Source organism: Terrapene carolina, unplaced genomic scaffold (assembly GCF_002925995.2).
Source record: "Terrapene carolina triunguis isolate 2854851 unplaced genomic scaffold, T_m_triunguis-2.0 Scaffold32922, whole genome shotgun sequence".
Taxonomy (NCBI): domain Eukaryota; kingdom Metazoa; phylum Chordata; order Testudines; family Emydidae; genus Terrapene; species Terrapene triunguis.
The window spans coordinates 199,080-214,188 of NW_020697273.1; the positions used below are offsets into that span (position 1 = coordinate 199,080).

Below are 15,109 nucleotides of genomic sequence, written 5' to 3' on the forward strand. Positions count from 1 at the left end.
TCCCTGGTGCCGACCTGCAGGAGGGGCCGTCGACGCAGCAGGCCCTGGCGCGGGAGCAGGGGCTGCCTGGTCTCCCGGCAACAACCGAACCTCCCGCCGCTGCGCACTTCCGCCCGGCCGGACCCTTCCCCTCGCTTCCGGTTCCGGGTTGCAGGGCGCGCACGTGGGGAGGAGCTGGAGGAGGCGGAGCGGAGCGAGCCGGGGCTGCGGGCGGCGTGACCCGGGCCGGCCGGGAGAACCTCTCCTTCCCCCGCCGCCTGCGCGGGGCCACCCGGGGCGCAGGGTCGGGCCGGGCCGGGCTCGGTGCGGGAGCCGGGGGCCGCACGGGGGGGAGCAGACGGGACCCCGACCCGCTGGGGCGGGATGGGGGAGTTCCAGGTGCACCGGGTGCGGTTCTTCGCCTACGTGCCCGCGGGGATCCGCTGCGTGGCTCACAGCCCCCGCTCCGCCCGCCTCGCCCTGGCCCGCACGGACGGCGCCCTCGAGGTCTACAACTTCGCTGCCAACTACTTCCAGGAAAAGGTAACGGGCCGCCCGGAGCCGGGGGGGGGGGTCCCGCCTCCGCTGAGCCCACGGGCAGCCCCCACCCAGAGCTGCCGTCCCGGCGCGACTCCAGCCTGTGCCTTGGGGAGAGAACCGGGGGGAGCCCTAGCTGGAGCCTGAGCGCCCACTGGGGCGTGCGTGGGGCCGGGAGAAGGTCCTAGCCCCCCCCCCCCAGGCCGGGACCCGGGCCCCCCCCGGCCGGGCCCCCGGGGCACCCTGAGCAGGCCGCTGTCACCGTTGCCTCGTGTGTAGCACACAGTGCTGAGCAGCGGGGAGTGTCATTGGCTTTGTTGTGCTTCAGCTTCTCGCTCGCTATGGCACGGGGGTCTCTCCCCCTAACCAAGCACACTCCCTCCCCCAGTGGGCGAGACTTCATACAGGGATGGGAATGGAACATTCCTGACCCCCCAAAACCCTGGGGTAATGGAGGAGTCAGAAATGTGCCCGAGGGGGGGCTGGGGAGCTGCTCAGGACAGTGTTCCAGGGCTGGTTCAGCCCTACGTGCTCGCCTGGGGCCCAGTGGCTTCGCTGATCTGGCCACGCGTTGGGGGCTAGTGGAGGAGCTTGGGGCCCGTCCCAGCAGGCAGCGCTATAGGGAAGGGTACAGCTGTACTGGCTGCCTGGGAGTGACTAACCTCTACTAGCTGGTGTATAGGGAGCACTGACTGGGGGCGTTCTCAGCCCTGGCCCTCCCATTGGGGATTGAGGTAGGGGAATTCCATAGGAGCAGAGGATGGGGGACACAAAATGAGGCTTTGTCCTTATATGGTGCTCAGGCCTGGGCTGTCTGAGCCCGGGTCGCTTCCAGGGAAAGCGGGATGGTGGGATTCATCTGTGCATCTTTTCAGGGTATCCCAGGCCATGAGACGAGATCCACAGAGGCGCTGTGCTGGGCAGCCGGGGATCGGCTCTTCGGAGCAGGCCTGGGCGGAGACATCAGCGAGTATGATTTAGAGAAGCTGCGGGTCAAGTACTCCCTGGATGGCTTTGGGGGCCCCATCTGGAGCATGGCGGCTGATCCCAGTGGCACTCAGCTGGCAGTGAGTACCTCTGGCTGGAAGATCCCAGGGAAGCCTGCCAGCTCTGTAGCTTGGTTCTGCCATTGGGCCAGGATGTCACTTTTGGCTCCTGCTGGCCTATGGAGTAGATGAGGTCTGCCTCCCTTGCTGCTGCTCCCAACTAGCAAGCTCCCTGGTGTTCTGAAAGCCAGGTGCATACTCGGATTGTCTTCGGTGGCTTCACTGCTGTCCAGCCTCACAAGGCATGATGGACTGGGTCTGTGCCGGGCAATGGGACTGCTTGGTGCAAGCCGCAGACAGTGCTGAGATTGGGGAGGGGGAGAATCGTACATGTTGGTTCCGGGGAGTGATGGAGTGGGGACTGCAGAATCTTCTTCCCCCTGCCGTGGGTGGGTGTGCAGAGCCCCTTCCCACTACCACAGATCGCAGTGTGGGGTAGGGACTGTGAGGCTCCGCTCCCCCCCCCGCTGCTGGTAGCTGATGGGCTGTGAGCAGTGCATCGGGGAAGGGGGTGGGCATAGAGAGCCGGGTGGGTGGCATCATAGTTGAGTGGTGGTGAGATGTGCCCACGAGGCCCAAGGGCAATTTGTTCTCAGAACTACTTCAGCACAGAGTCCGGGCTGCCCGGGCCCTTCCAGAGCGCAGAAGGGGCTGAATGTAAATCTCTGACCAGCAGGAAGCAGAGTTGTGGTAAAATCTCTTCCCCTTGTGGAGATGGAGGTAGAGGAGTTCTGTGTGCTAAGCAATACTCCTCACCAAACAGTGGGGCAGGCCGGGCTGGCAGTGCGGAGCCGTCCTGGCCTTGCTGGGTCGCTGTGCCAAGCACTCTATTGTGCTGGGAGCTGGAACTGATTGTGCTTCTGAGCTTCCATGTTCAGGCAGTTGGGGAGCCCGTCACTACCTGCCCTTGGCAGCAGACAGGTGGGACGTGAGCCAAATAAGGGCTTTAATCATCTCTCTCTCGTGTTGTCTCCTCGCTCGCCTGCCCTCCATAGGTTGGCTGTGAGGACGGGTCAGTGAAGCTTTTCCAGGTCTTGCCTGATAAAATCCAGTTTGAGAGGAGCCTGGACCGGCAGAAAGGTAGATTCGATGGGGACAGAGCATGGCAGAGGCTGACGGGGAAAGCTGTTTGGGGGGAGTGATGAAGGGGAGGCTACAGAATCTACTTCCCGCTCCCTTTAAATGCCCCAAGCCTGGTCCTCCGCAGCTCTCTCTGAAGCCTGCCATGCCTGCCCTGGGACTTGTGTTCTCCATTCCGAAGAAGCAACTAAGATGAGTTGAATCTGCTTCAGGTGGGACCCACTGCCACCAGGGAGCCCTCCAGAGGCCCCACACTGAGCAGCGGGAGTCACAGCCTGCCCTCCTCCCCAGTCAGGTGGCCATGGATGGGGTCTTGTGGGCAGAGGGCAGTTAGAAGGGACAGTGTGGTCACTCAGGAGTCCAGGGTGTGGGTGTGGTGACGGGGAGGCTGGTGCGCACCTCTCTGAGCGAAACGTGTCAGCCTCCCATGGATCCATCTGGCCCTGCTTCTGAACTGTCCTCTAGCTTAGCCTGTCCCAGCCCTGTACCCTCGCCCCTATTGGGAAGGCACAGCACCTTCTATTTCTGCCACCCAAGGCTGGGGATTCTGCCCCGTGGCACTGCAAGGCAATTGCTGAGTGCAGGCTTGCACTGAAGGTTGGGGGTGAGGGGCATTGGTCTGGGTTGGCTCATGTGAGGTCTCCTTCCCTGCTGTGTAATTCTCCAGGGCGTGTCATGTCCCTCTCCTGGCATCCCTCTGGGACCCGCATTGCTGTTGGCTCCATCGACCTTCTCCGAGTCTTTGACGTCAAATCAGGTGACTAGGAGCGCCCAGCAGAGGCGTAGTGGGGAGTGTTAGTGTCCAGGTGCCCCTGAGTGCCGGATGTGCTGGTGGGATGTCCCCTGAGCACCTCTTGTCCACGTGGGCCGTGTGCTCGCCCTCCCATTCCTGCGGCCTGGCTGCTGACTCCCTTCCCCCAGCAGAGTTCAACTGCACCAGACGGAGCCAGCTGTGCCCTGCGGACTCCAGGCCAGGTGGGGTTGCTGGTCCAGGTACCGGGCATTCCTGATGCAGCTGAATGGGGCTTCTGAGCAGATCGCCATGGGGGGGAGAGGCTCGGAGCCTGGCATATCTGTCATGTTAGCGAGGGGCCCAGCTCACGCACCCTGCCCCCACCCTGAGCTGTAAGCTCCCCAGCGCCCCTCTCCGCTGCTATCCAGGGTTTTCTGTTTCACAGGCCATGCCATCCAGCGGATCCTGGTGGACCGGCGCCTGCAGGGTCTGTACAGCCGTGAGTGCGTGGTGTGGAGCGTGGCATTCCTGTCCGACGGCACCATCGTCAGCTCCGATTCGGTGGGGAAGGTGCAGTTCTGGGACGCGGAGAAAGGAACCCTCCTGGAGACCCACCCAGTCAGCAGCTCGGCTGTGCTGTGTCTCGCTGTGTCTGAGGTAGGAGGGGCCTGGCAGCTCCTGGGAGGCCCCGTGCGTAGGCTGGGCAGAGGGGTGGTGACCATGTGGGCTCTGCGCAGGGACGCTAGTAATCTGGGATCTCACCCCTTATCCGCAGCATCTTCTGTGACACTGGCTGAGCCAGAGCAGCTTGGCCAGGAGCCATCCCCACCTGGTTAAAGGGCACTGCAGGCTGCTTGGGCCCGGGTGGAAGGAGCTGTTGGGCTCTGTCCAGTACCTAGTGGGATGGGGGTTCACATCCCCTCCCTTCCCTTGGCACTGCCCAGTCCTTCACTGTGGGCACGGCGAGCCATGGCTGTTTGGTTCCCCCCCCTCCCAGGAGGAAGACAGCATCGTGGTGGGCACTTCGGAGGGGGCGGTGTACCAGTTCCAGCTGCTGCCGGTGAAGTGGGGCAGTGCTGAGAGCAAGTGGGTGCGGACGAAGCCGTTCCAGCATCACACCCATGACGTGCGGGCCGTGGCACACAGCGCGACAGCACTCATCTCTGGAGGTACGGGGTGAGGAAGCTGCATCAGCCTAGAAGGGGGGCTCTGATCGCTTCTGGGCTTGGCTCAGCACAGTTTAGCCATCTGGGTGTCTCCTCCTCTTTCAGGCCTGGATGCCCAGCTGGTGATCCGCCCGCTCATGGAGAAGGTGCATGGAAAGGGCTATGATGCTGCCCTCCGGAAATTCACCTTCCCCCATGTAAGTGCCGCGCCCCGTGAGCTCTGCCTTGGTAGCCCCGCTCACCAAGTCCCTTGCCGGAGCCACTGACTCCCGTTTGCTTTGAGGTCCCCAGAAATGCAGGCCTGTGTCACTCCTGCTCTTGGGATTGCTCCAGAGCCGGCCCTTCCCTGTTGGACTGGCAGCCTGGTCCCTCTTCGCCCTTCCTGGTTCCAGTGGGGTGCTGTGCTGGCTGGGGAGTCCCATCGCTGGGGATGGCTCGTGCCGCTTGCCGACCTGCTGGGGAGAATGGGCATCAGAATGTGCTGAGTGTCTGGAGCACAAGAGGGGCCTGGCCGGCTTTCCACATGCCATGCACCGATCCTGTGGGTGCCCATCGCCCTGGGGGGTTCTGCATCCACAAATAGGAGCTCGGCCTCCGGCCTCTGGTCTGGCTTGCCTCGCCCTGCCCCGTTACCTGGGGGCCTCGTAACTGTCTTACTGTTGGTCGGTTGCAGCGACGCCTCGTCTCGTGCGCTAAGAAGGCCGGGCTCCTCCTCTTCCAGTTCCCCCAACACTTGGAGCTCTGGAGACTCGGAGCCACCAATTCCGCAGGTAAGACCACATGAGGGCTCCCAAGCACTGATTGAAAACCAAATCTGTCCTTGGGATCTGGCAGAGTGAAGTGCCCGAAAGGGAATTTCTAGCAAATCCATGAAAGGAGTCCAGTGCAATTCCTAGGGGCGAGTGTCAACGTCACCAACCCCCTCCTCCCCTGCAGTCTCTAACCGGCCCCCTCTTGGCAGCCTTGGCAGAGAGGGCAGCGATGGCTGTGCCTTGCCAGCATGGCCCGCAGGAAGTGCCCACCACTGCCTGTGTCTCTGGAGTGTGTCAGTCTCCAGCAGATGAGTCCAGCCTGAAAAAGGTTCCAAAGAGAGAATGCTCTTGGCCTAGGAAGTCGAGATGTAGTTTTGTGACTGGAGGGTCAAAGAACCCCTGCCTTGGCCCCGCTGGGACTCCCAGAGCCTGGGAGGGGCCTGAATGGATTGGCTCCAGCGTAACCTCTTGGCTGTTAATCGGCTGTTTCAGCCACATGCAGGGGCCTGGGTAGCATCCTGACAATTGACGCTAGGAAGCGTTCCCCGCTCTGGGCACAGGCTGGGGGGCTGGTGCCATTCCCCTCTCTTGCTTGCACATGGCCAAGCAGAAATCATGTGCTGCCCACATAAAACCACTGTACTCAATGTCATGCGACACACCAAATCCCTGGTGTGCCAGCGTGTGTCACGGGGGGTTGGCACAAGTGCTGGGAATGGTTCAGTAGAGTTCAGTGTGGCAGAGCTGAGCCATGGGGTGGGCACCTCTATGGGCAAAGCTCCCCTCTCCTGCTACGGTTCCCGGCATCTTGTGGGTTCAGGCCAGGACGGATCATCAGCAAGTCTCTCCCCGTCTGTGCCGTGGGGGGGTCGGTAGTGACCTGAGTTGTGCTGAGCTCCTCAAGCAGTGTCGGCACTAAGTGTTCTTGGTTCTTCTCCCAGGGAAGGATGGTGATATCCTGCCAGTTTCCCGTGCCCCTGAGCACTTGCTGCAGCTGAAGAGCAAGGTAAGGCTGAGCAGCCTCTCCAGAGGGGGTGCCACCTCCCCATTGCCCTGGTGGCTGGGCCTGGCCTAGGCCCCAGCTGTCCCCAGCTATAAGTTTTCACATGTGCTGTTCCTTCCTGGCCAGATCCCTGTGTGCTGGGGCGCCTGGGGTGGCGTGAGAGTTACAGGAGAGTCAGAGAGAGTAACAGTGCGGCTTGGCCACTGAGCGAGCCTTGCCCGGTCTGTGGCCTCCCCGGCCCAGGGCACTTCCAAGTCGCTGGCAGATGCTGTGAGGCAGGAGCACTGTGCTACCGGCCCGTTCTCTGAGTCCTGCTGCACTGCGCTCCCTCGCGGCCGTGTCTGCTGTCGAGCCCCCCTGGGTACGGGAGCTAGAGGGCGCAGAGCAGGTTGCCCCGGCTGCCGCAGGCTCGCTGGGGGCTGCAGTGCTGAGGTGCGGAAATGAGTTTCCTGCTGTGCCCACGGCTCAGCCGCAGGGGGCAGGTTGGGGGCTGGAACGCTCTGCACAGAGCATCGGGCTCTGACAGCAAGGGGAGACCGGGTGGTGGGGAAGGCAGGCCCTGCCATCCCACGGGCAGCTCTCGCTCTCTGGCCGGCCCTACCTCCGCCCTCTTGCTGGGACGAGCTGCAGCTGATTTGTCTGGTTACTGAGAGTCCTGGTCCCAGAGGGACCCAGCATGTGACAGTCCCACAGCGAAGGGCAGACGCACCCCACACTCCCCAGGATGTGTGCGGGAAAGCATGGCTGTTATGGGACTCCTTCACGTGGGGAGAGCCCCTCTGACCTCCGCAGTGCAGTTCTGCTGGCAGCTGTTCCCAACCGTTAAATGAGGGCACCCGTCTGCGTGTGGGGTGCAGGTACCTTTGGGGCTAATACAGAGGGTGGCTGCTGGCCACAACGCGCCTCAGCACTCTGTGTGGTTCCCAGGGCCCGGAGCACATCTGTTGCAGCTGCATCTCGCTGTGTGGCAGCTGGATCGCCTATTCCACGGCCTCCAGGCTTCATCTGCACAGAGTGCACTTGGAGAACGGCAGCGTCAGCGTCAAGAGGGTGAGTACAGGCCCTGCTGTCGGGGGCTAAACCTGGGCGTGGGGGCTTGTTCCTGCCCTGACTGGCCGTTGCTGATGTCACAATGATGGGGCGGCATTAGAATGGGTTCTGTGGGATTGCGAGTTGTGTGATGGAGTGGGGGAGGGAAGACCGCGATGGGAAAGGAAGGACCTCGGTCCAGTGCCCCCTTGTAGCCAGCTGGAGGGCCATGGAACCCTGAGCAGTGGGCGTGCCTTGCCATCTGCATGTAGGAAGTGAGCGCTGACTCCGCTCTCCTGCTCTCTCCAAGGTCTCCAAGGTGCCCAAGCTGCTGTGCTCAGCCCACCAGCTCCTGTGCTCCGCCGACTCCACCCGTCTGTTCGTGGCCTCAGATCAGGGTGCCGTTCATGTCCTCAAGCTCCTGGAGCCAGGGGGCTGCGGGCACCTGCAGACCCTCCGCCCAAACTCAGGTATGCGCTCCCTGCAGCTCCTGTGTGGCTGCAGGTGGGAGCAAATTTCAAAGGATCCCCAGCCCTCCCCAAACCTGGGGCAGTAGGGGAGGCTAGCCCTGGGCTGAGCCATTCCAGCCCCACTGCCTTCCCTGGGGCTTTGCTGGTGGGGGGCATTTTTTCCCCTGGGGCAGCCTATGAACGCCTACCCCCCCATTTGAGATGCCCAGAGTGCCCTGGAGCTGCTCCCCCTTGCTCCTGAAATGGAGCGTGTCTCGTCCACACTCCCTCGGACTCTGTCGGGTTTGCTCACCAATCTGCCCCCAGTGCCCTGATGTGACCTCTGCCGAGGTCACTATGACTAGGTGTATGCACCCCTAGGAAGAGCCTGGTGGGGGGCAGCGATCCCCTATGGCTTTGGGCCGGGGCTGGATTTGGGGTGCCTTCAAGTGCCCTGCACCTCCATGGGGCTAGAGAGGAAACGACTGGTGCTGAGCAGTGTGGCCGCTCTGACTCTCCTGCAGGAAGCGCCGAGGCTGTGTACCTGCTGGCAGCGAGCGCGGACGGGGACTGGCTGGCTGCCGCTGGTGGGGACTGGGAGATCAACATCTACAGCCTGAGACACTTCAAGGTGAGAGCGGTGTGAAGGGTGCCTCCTGTGGTGGGAGGGGTGAACCTGCATGTGTTCTGGGGGTTGGCCATAGCCGGGAGACCTGCCGACTTGGTGCATGGGCTCTTTGGGGCGCTCTAGCTGCATCACTGCCTTCCAGAGGGCAGAATCCTGGGAGTGTCTGCTGCGATCCGGTGTCCATTGCAGCTCGGACTGTTTGGACACTGCGAGCCTGGCATTTCGGTCCCGCGGACGTCCGTATCTCACCCTGTCTTCTCTTCTCAGCCCCACTGCACGGTGCCTGCGTACAACTGCGCGGTGACTGCCCTGGCCATTCACCCCGTGACCAATAACCTCGTCATCACCCACTCGGACCAGCAGGTAAGGAGCTGTCTCCTGGGTCTCGTCTCCTGCACAGGCTTCCCGGTCTCACCTGCTGCTCCGCTTCCCGTTAACTGCCTGTGCTTGGGCAATACGGACTCCATCCCGCCAGGGCGCCGTGCCTGCCCTCAGAGTTGGTTCCTTGCGTCCAGGCTCTCAGGAATGAATGCACCCCTTAGACTGGTTTGTGGGTCACTGTTGCAGTCGCTGGAGTTCCAGTTTAGGGACGTTGGTATTTACCAGCCACAGCCCGGGTGTGAAGTTGGCAATGTCTGATGTCAATCCCGTGACAGGGAACTCTTCCCATTGTGGGCACCATCCTTCTCGCTGCCAGCTGAGTGGTTTGGGGCTGGAGTGGCCGGGACAGGCCACCAGTTGCCTCAGTCCTAGAGGGGAGGCTGGGTCAGGTCAGCCCGGGCTGTGGGGTGGTGGAGCAGCCTGGCGGTTCCTGACTGCTCATCTGGCCTTCAGGGGAAGGGTGGAGGAGGGACTTGGCCAGGGGTATGTCCGTCTGTGTCTGGGGCTGTAATCCTGCTTCTTCCCGCCCCGCCCCTCCCCTGTGCTCTGCAGGTGTTTGAGTTCAGCATCCCTGACAGAGAATACACCACGTGGAGCAGGAAGGTGCAGCAGCACGGGCTGCATAAGGGTTGGCTGGAGCGGGACATGCCCATCACCCATATCACCTTTAACCCCAAGCAGCCAGCACACATCCTCCTCCATGACACACACATGTTCTGCATCCTCGACAAGTCACTGGTGAGCCCTGGCCCTGGGTCACTTCTGTGAAGCAGCTTGTGGTACAAGGTGGGGCGAGCAGGGAAAGCTGTTCTGCCAGTTAGGGCCTTGCCCCCGTGGGTGTCTGATCAAGGGACGTTCCCTGGAGCGCAAGGCGATGGGCATCCCCCTGGGTATATAGCTGCGCGGCAGCTCCTGTGACTTGCACAAGCTGCCTTGTTAGCAATGGCTGAGTCTGGGAAGGGGAGCGGGGCAGGGTCGGGAGCAGGGGAGTATGTGGAGTGTGTCCCCCCCATGGGCTTTCCTGATACCTTCTGAAGTGGCTCTTGTAGCCGCTGGTGGTGCTCGGCCTTAGGGTGGCAGGTCGCACCCCTGGCTGTTACATGGGCCTGGTGCCTTAGCCCGGGATGTTAGTGTGTCAGTTGGTTTGGGAGGGGCTGCAGCAGGTTGGGGAGTAGTGTGCTGAGTGTGCACCAGCACAATACAGGGGCTTGTCCTGTCCTGTGCAGGATGGGGAGCGCTCCCCGTTTGCGGCCTCTCTTTAGCATAGCCTGTGCCAACGGACAGCTCCCCAAGGGGCTTTGATCTCGATAGAATGGCTGTGCCCGTGTGCTTGGCCTGTCCCACCAAAGCAAACCCCCCCCGAGAGGATCCTTTGTTGGGTGAGAGCAGCGGGAGGAATGGACCAAACAGGAATGGGGGGCTCTGTGGAGGGTGCTGAGACACACACTGTGGGCTTTCTCCCCAGCCTCTCCCCGACGATGCAACCCCGCTGATGAATCAGACTAGCTTGAAGCAACTCTCAGAGAAGGCCAGGCGGGGCCATGCTCACGCCTTCAAGATCTGCAAAAAGTACCAGGTGAGTGTGCTAATGTGAGGGCCGCCTCTGGGGAGGGATGGGCGGCTGCCTGCTGGGCCCACAGCTCACCCCTGCAGCCGGGTACGGGAGCCAGGAGAGCTTTTCCTTGTGCTGAAGTTCACACACGTCTGCTGGGAGGTGCTGCGCTGCAGCTCTTCCCTAGTGGGATGTTTACTCCCCGGGGACTAATGCCAGCGCTGAGATTCCAGGGTAGCAAGATCAGCCCCTGGGTGCCCTGCTAGCTGGACGGCTCTGGAAACAGCAGGGTGGTGCCAGAGAGCTGAACTTGATGCCCATGGGTTTTGAGGTGGGAGTCACGGCTGCTCCAGCTGGCTGACACATGGAGGCTGGAGCAGGCTGGATACACCCGTTCCCTGTCAGTCAGTGGAGGGAGGTCTGGGATCTGTTGTTGGAGGAGGACTGCGCCTGTCTAGCCCCTGAACTCCCCCCAGGATCAGTCCGTTCTCACAGGGGATGTGATCCTGATGGGACAGCGCCCCCTGCGCGCACACGCACTCTCTGGTGCTTCGTATAAAACACAAATGCTCCAAACGTGCTGCCAGCCACGGGAGTCGGGTGTAACTCTCACTCCATGCCTGACCCTCCCTCCCTCCCTCCTGCAGGGTCTTGGGCAGTAGTGGCAGATGCTCAACTGCCCCAGGGTCTGGTGCTGTGTTGGAGCTGCTTCTGTTAGATGTTCTGACAAGCGTGTGGCTTAACTCTGAGCAGCCACCCCCACGTGCAGCTGATCCAGACCAATTCTTCGGCCTGCCTGGGTGCCTCCTGGAGAGGCCCGGAGTCCTGCTGAGAGGGCCTGAGACAGCTCTTGTGCCCAGGTGTTTCTGACCTGAAGTCTCTCATGCTTGGGAGGGTTAGGGGGGTGGTATTGCTCCTCTTTCAGCTCCTCCCCAGCAGGGCAGACCTCTGTGATCTCCCAGGCTCGCTTACCAGCTGCTGGGTGTGCATTTCTATGAAGCAGCGTCCCTTCTGCCTGCTCTGTCGCACAGACCTTTTGAACCAAGCCAGAGCTGCCTTGCTGGAGGCTGGTCACTACGGAGCAGTATGTGCCCATCCCATTGACCTTATACAGCAGTAGGTTGAGAGGACTTGATTTGAGGTTATGGGGCTGCCTGGTGTAGGGAACTGCAGGGTTTCAGAGGATCTTAGGCTGACGACTGCAGAGGGGCTCGCTGCTCCTGTTCCTGGACCCTGTGGCTAGGAACTGGTCTGGCAAGGCTGCTGGAGAGTTGATTCGTGTTACTGCAGAGGCTCCTGGATGCACTTGTCAGAGCTGCTTATGCTGTTCCGAGAAGAGCTTTAATCTTGTCGCCCTCTTCCTGTCCTGCAGCCCCTGCTGTTTGTGGACCTGCTGGAGGAGGGCTCCCTGGTGGTGGTGGAGCGGCCCCTGATGGACATCAAGACACAGCTGCCCCCACCTGTCCAACAGAAGAAGTTTGGCACCTAAGAGCGGAGCTGGGTGCTCTGCCCATGGAGACTCTTTGTACTGTTGCTTCCCTGGGGACACTCGTAATAATAAACCCCTGCTGTTCTGTAGGCCTGTGCTGTCGAATCTCCTCTGCCCTGTTGGGCTCCCTGCTTTCCTAGCAACTGAGATGGCTCTAAGGTCAGGTTCCAAAGCAGGGATGTGTGCTGGAGGGATGGGCCCATCAGCCCTCCTGGGGCGTCTCTCATCCTCATCCGATCCAGCAGAGACCCCAGGACCCACTTCCTGGCGCGTTACACCAATCTCTCCCCCTTTTTGGGAATCGTCGGCCCCAGGCTCGCGGTCGGCAGTGGCTTTATTGCTCTAGGTGCTGGGGCGCCTCCTGCGGCACTGACCACCAGCAGCAGGGCTGGTTCATGGGCTGATCCCAGAACTGAGCCTGGAAAGGAACTCTTCTCACCATGTTTAATGGGGACAGCAACGCTCACTGGTCGCTCTCGGGACTGGAAACCCATTGAGCCAGGCTCTGCGCAGGTGTAGGAGGAGACGCGATCCCTGTCCCATAAGACCTCCAGCCTAAATTAGATGCTGGAATCCATTTTGGTGACACCTCGGCACATTTTGGACCTTCCCATCCACTCCTCTGTGTCCTGCTGCTGGGCTGCTCGCTATGGGGGGGGGGGGAGGCGGGGGGGCCTCTGCCAGATGTAGTCAGTTCTTGCCCAAATTCATACCAACAAATATAGCCACTTCGGCTGGTGCCAAAAACCCTGCATCAAACCAAATTTCACACCCAGTTCTCCCTTTGTAGACAGTGACTAGCTCTGACGGGAGGAGATCCGGGTGATTGGAAGCAGACCAGGCCAGAGTTCTTTTAGCTGGCGACCTGTACTCAGAAGGTGCCTGTACCTGGGGGTGGGTTGAAATGCAGCTTCTGGTGCATGTTACTGTGTTGGTGGCTCTTTTATAGAAGGCAGGTGCTCGCTCGCTTTGGGTTTGGTTTGTGCCCAATTCGCTGCTAGTGCCATGATCAAAGTCACTGCGGCGTGCCCGGGCAGGGACCCTGCTTAGAATGTGGAACTTGCACGCTTTCGTGTGCAGTTGCCTATGCAGTATTTATGGGCAAGTGTACAAATCTGGGCCTAGACGGAGCGGCAGGCAGTTATAGTAACTCAAGAACACTGACTGGCTGCTGCTGGCTTGTCTAAGCGGCTCTGGGGTAACCGTTCCCGGGCTGTGTGAGTGCCCGGAGTAGATGTCAGTGCTGCACGTACAGGTAGTGACTTGTTGCTGTTGTGTACATGCTGTAGCTACCTGGCTCTCGCTGCCTGTCTGCTACTGCCTGCACTCACATGTCCCACCCCAAAGGCAGCTGCAGGCAGCTCCTTGTCCCCTCCAGGCCTCTCACCCCACCTCCTCTTCCAAGCCCGCTTCCCTCCCCCTCCCTCTGCGTGCCCTTGCACCTACATAGTTCAGCATGGCCACGTGCACCTTGACTGGTGGTAAAAGACCACAGTGGGTGTCATGAGGCAGAGTTGGCCTGAAATGTTACTAACTACATTTTAAAAGGACAGTCTGCTAGTAGCTTCTGTCCCAGACCATAGACAGATTTCCATCTTGCCCCAGAACCTGGACACTGATCTGATGTGTATCTGGCTCAGTAAGTGATTATGAGCCATTTGAACCCTATGTTGGACACCCCTGTTCTACCCCAAAAGTTCTCGGGCTCTTTTCGTTGTGTGGGTTGTGCTGTGAATGCCTCCCTTCCATTTACCACGCCCCTCGCCCTCCATTTGCCATCATTTAGCCCCACTTTCCATCCCATAACCTTCCTGTGCCAATTCCAGCAGATGTTTACATGGAAGAGAAGTAGTAGGGAAGTCTTAAGGGATGTTGGTTGTCTCTTAATATGACTTGACTTAGCTGAGCTGGAGAGCCAGCCCCATGGCAGCAGCCACTGCTTTGCTGATCAGTCTGAGAACTGCTGTTCTGCATTTTCATAGCCTTTAAGGATGATATTTTGAACTCTGTGGTGCAGAAAGATGCCCACTCAGCCTTTAGATATCATCAAACAGCACCCTGGTTTTCTGTGCAGGCCCCTCTAACACTGTGCCAGCAGGAGGCACTGTTCCCTTAGCTTTTAGGATACTGCTAAGGAAAGAGGAGAGGGGAGATTGAGTTGCTCTCTCCCGAGATGTACTTGGCCCTGTCTCGATGCAGAGGGCTGGACTAGATGACCACTCGAGGACCCTCCTAGCCCTGTGCTTCCATGATTCTAAGATGCTGCAAAACTGAACTTGGATTTTCTGGCCAAAGCAACAGGCTCGTGTGAGGCAGAGTAAAGGACTGCGTGGGTGGTTCCCTCTGGGCAGTCAGCTTGTTACAGCTTGGTAGGTGTCAGAAGGGAGGGAAGTTAATTCACAAAATGTGATGAATGGAGGTATGCTCAGGCTTGCAAAACCTTGCTCACTGTGAGCTTGAGTTTCCTTGCTGATCCGTGAAGGGAGACAGAGCCCAAGCCCGGTTGCAAATGGGGCATCATCTTTGGGGTTCCATGACCGTTCCCTTCTCCCCGAAGGAGATGATACTTAGCCCGACTGTGAGTGCTGCCCTCCCTGCTCCGCTGGGCTGGCATTTCCATTCATCTCCTTTTTCAGAGCCTCTTGTTTTGGCTATTTTAATTCCCCTCCTGCTGGAACTCAGTGTGGGGCATGTCACCTTTTAACCAAGCATCACTGCAATCCATCTGGCCTTCCAGCACTTGCGATTAACGTGCAGCCCTGTTGGTATCGGTGTAACAAAGGCCAGCCCTTGGATTGAGTTACAGCATCATCTGTCCGGAGGAGGAGGAGCTCTCTATCAGAACTCATTCAGCAGGCCATGGTAAATCACAGAAGAGCAGCTCGGCAGATTTTGGCAGCTCCAGTGAACTTAGATGACATTTCAATTCATCTGCAACTCCCATTTCAAGGCAAAAGCTCATGTGTGGTGAGAGTATTTGAACTAAATAGTGAATCAGATCAGGTCTCTGCCCACTCACACTCTTCAGCAGGAAACCATAGTTGCAAAGAATTGCTTTGTAGTGTAGGTTGTTCCATCTGCAGTGGAAAGCAGCCTCCCCCCCTTTCCCCCCAATATTGTAGGCTACCGCCCTTTGGTACTATTTATACATCTGATCAACAGGAAGGATGCCTAAAACAAGCCTCCAGTTACACAAGGGCAGTAAAAAGAACAGGAGTACTTGTGGCACCTTAGAGACTAAGGTGTCTGTACAGATTTGTTCCTGTGCTTTGTCAGGGAGTTTTT

General features: G+C 59.7%; 2 protein-coding genes across 2 annotated transcripts in view; one reads left to right on the forward strand and one right to left on the reverse strand.

Moving 5' to 3' along the window:
- LOC112118523 (chromosome transmission fidelity protein 8 homolog) overlaps nucleotides 1-123 on the reverse strand; it is a 2,821-nt gene extending 2,698 nt beyond the window's left edge. The window contains exon 1 of the mRNA XM_026663237.1: nucleotides 15-123. The gene's annotated coding sequence lies outside the window, so the exon portion shown is untranslated. The remainder of the gene's footprint in view (nucleotides 1-14) is intronic.
- A 72-nt stretch (nucleotides 124-195) lies between these two features.
- On the forward strand, nucleotides 196-11,913 carry LOC113409395 (U3 small nucleolar RNA-associated protein 4 homolog). Its single transcript, XM_026663249.1, has 16 exons — nucleotides 196-522; nucleotides 1,392-1,583; nucleotides 2,558-2,642; nucleotides 3,310-3,399; nucleotides 3,821-4,032; nucleotides 4,373-4,544; nucleotides 4,647-4,738; nucleotides 5,215-5,311; nucleotides 6,235-6,299; nucleotides 7,224-7,346; nucleotides 7,636-7,795; nucleotides 8,299-8,405; nucleotides 8,670-8,765; nucleotides 9,336-9,521; nucleotides 10,249-10,359; nucleotides 11,708-11,913. Exons 1-16 carry the CDS (start codon nucleotides 364-366, stop codon nucleotides 11,822-11,824), a joined length of 2,064 nt encoding a protein of 687 aa, XP_026519034.1. The 5' UTR covers nucleotides 196-363; the 3' UTR covers nucleotides 11,825-11,913.
- Nucleotides 11,914-15,109: the final 3,196 nt, after the last annotated feature.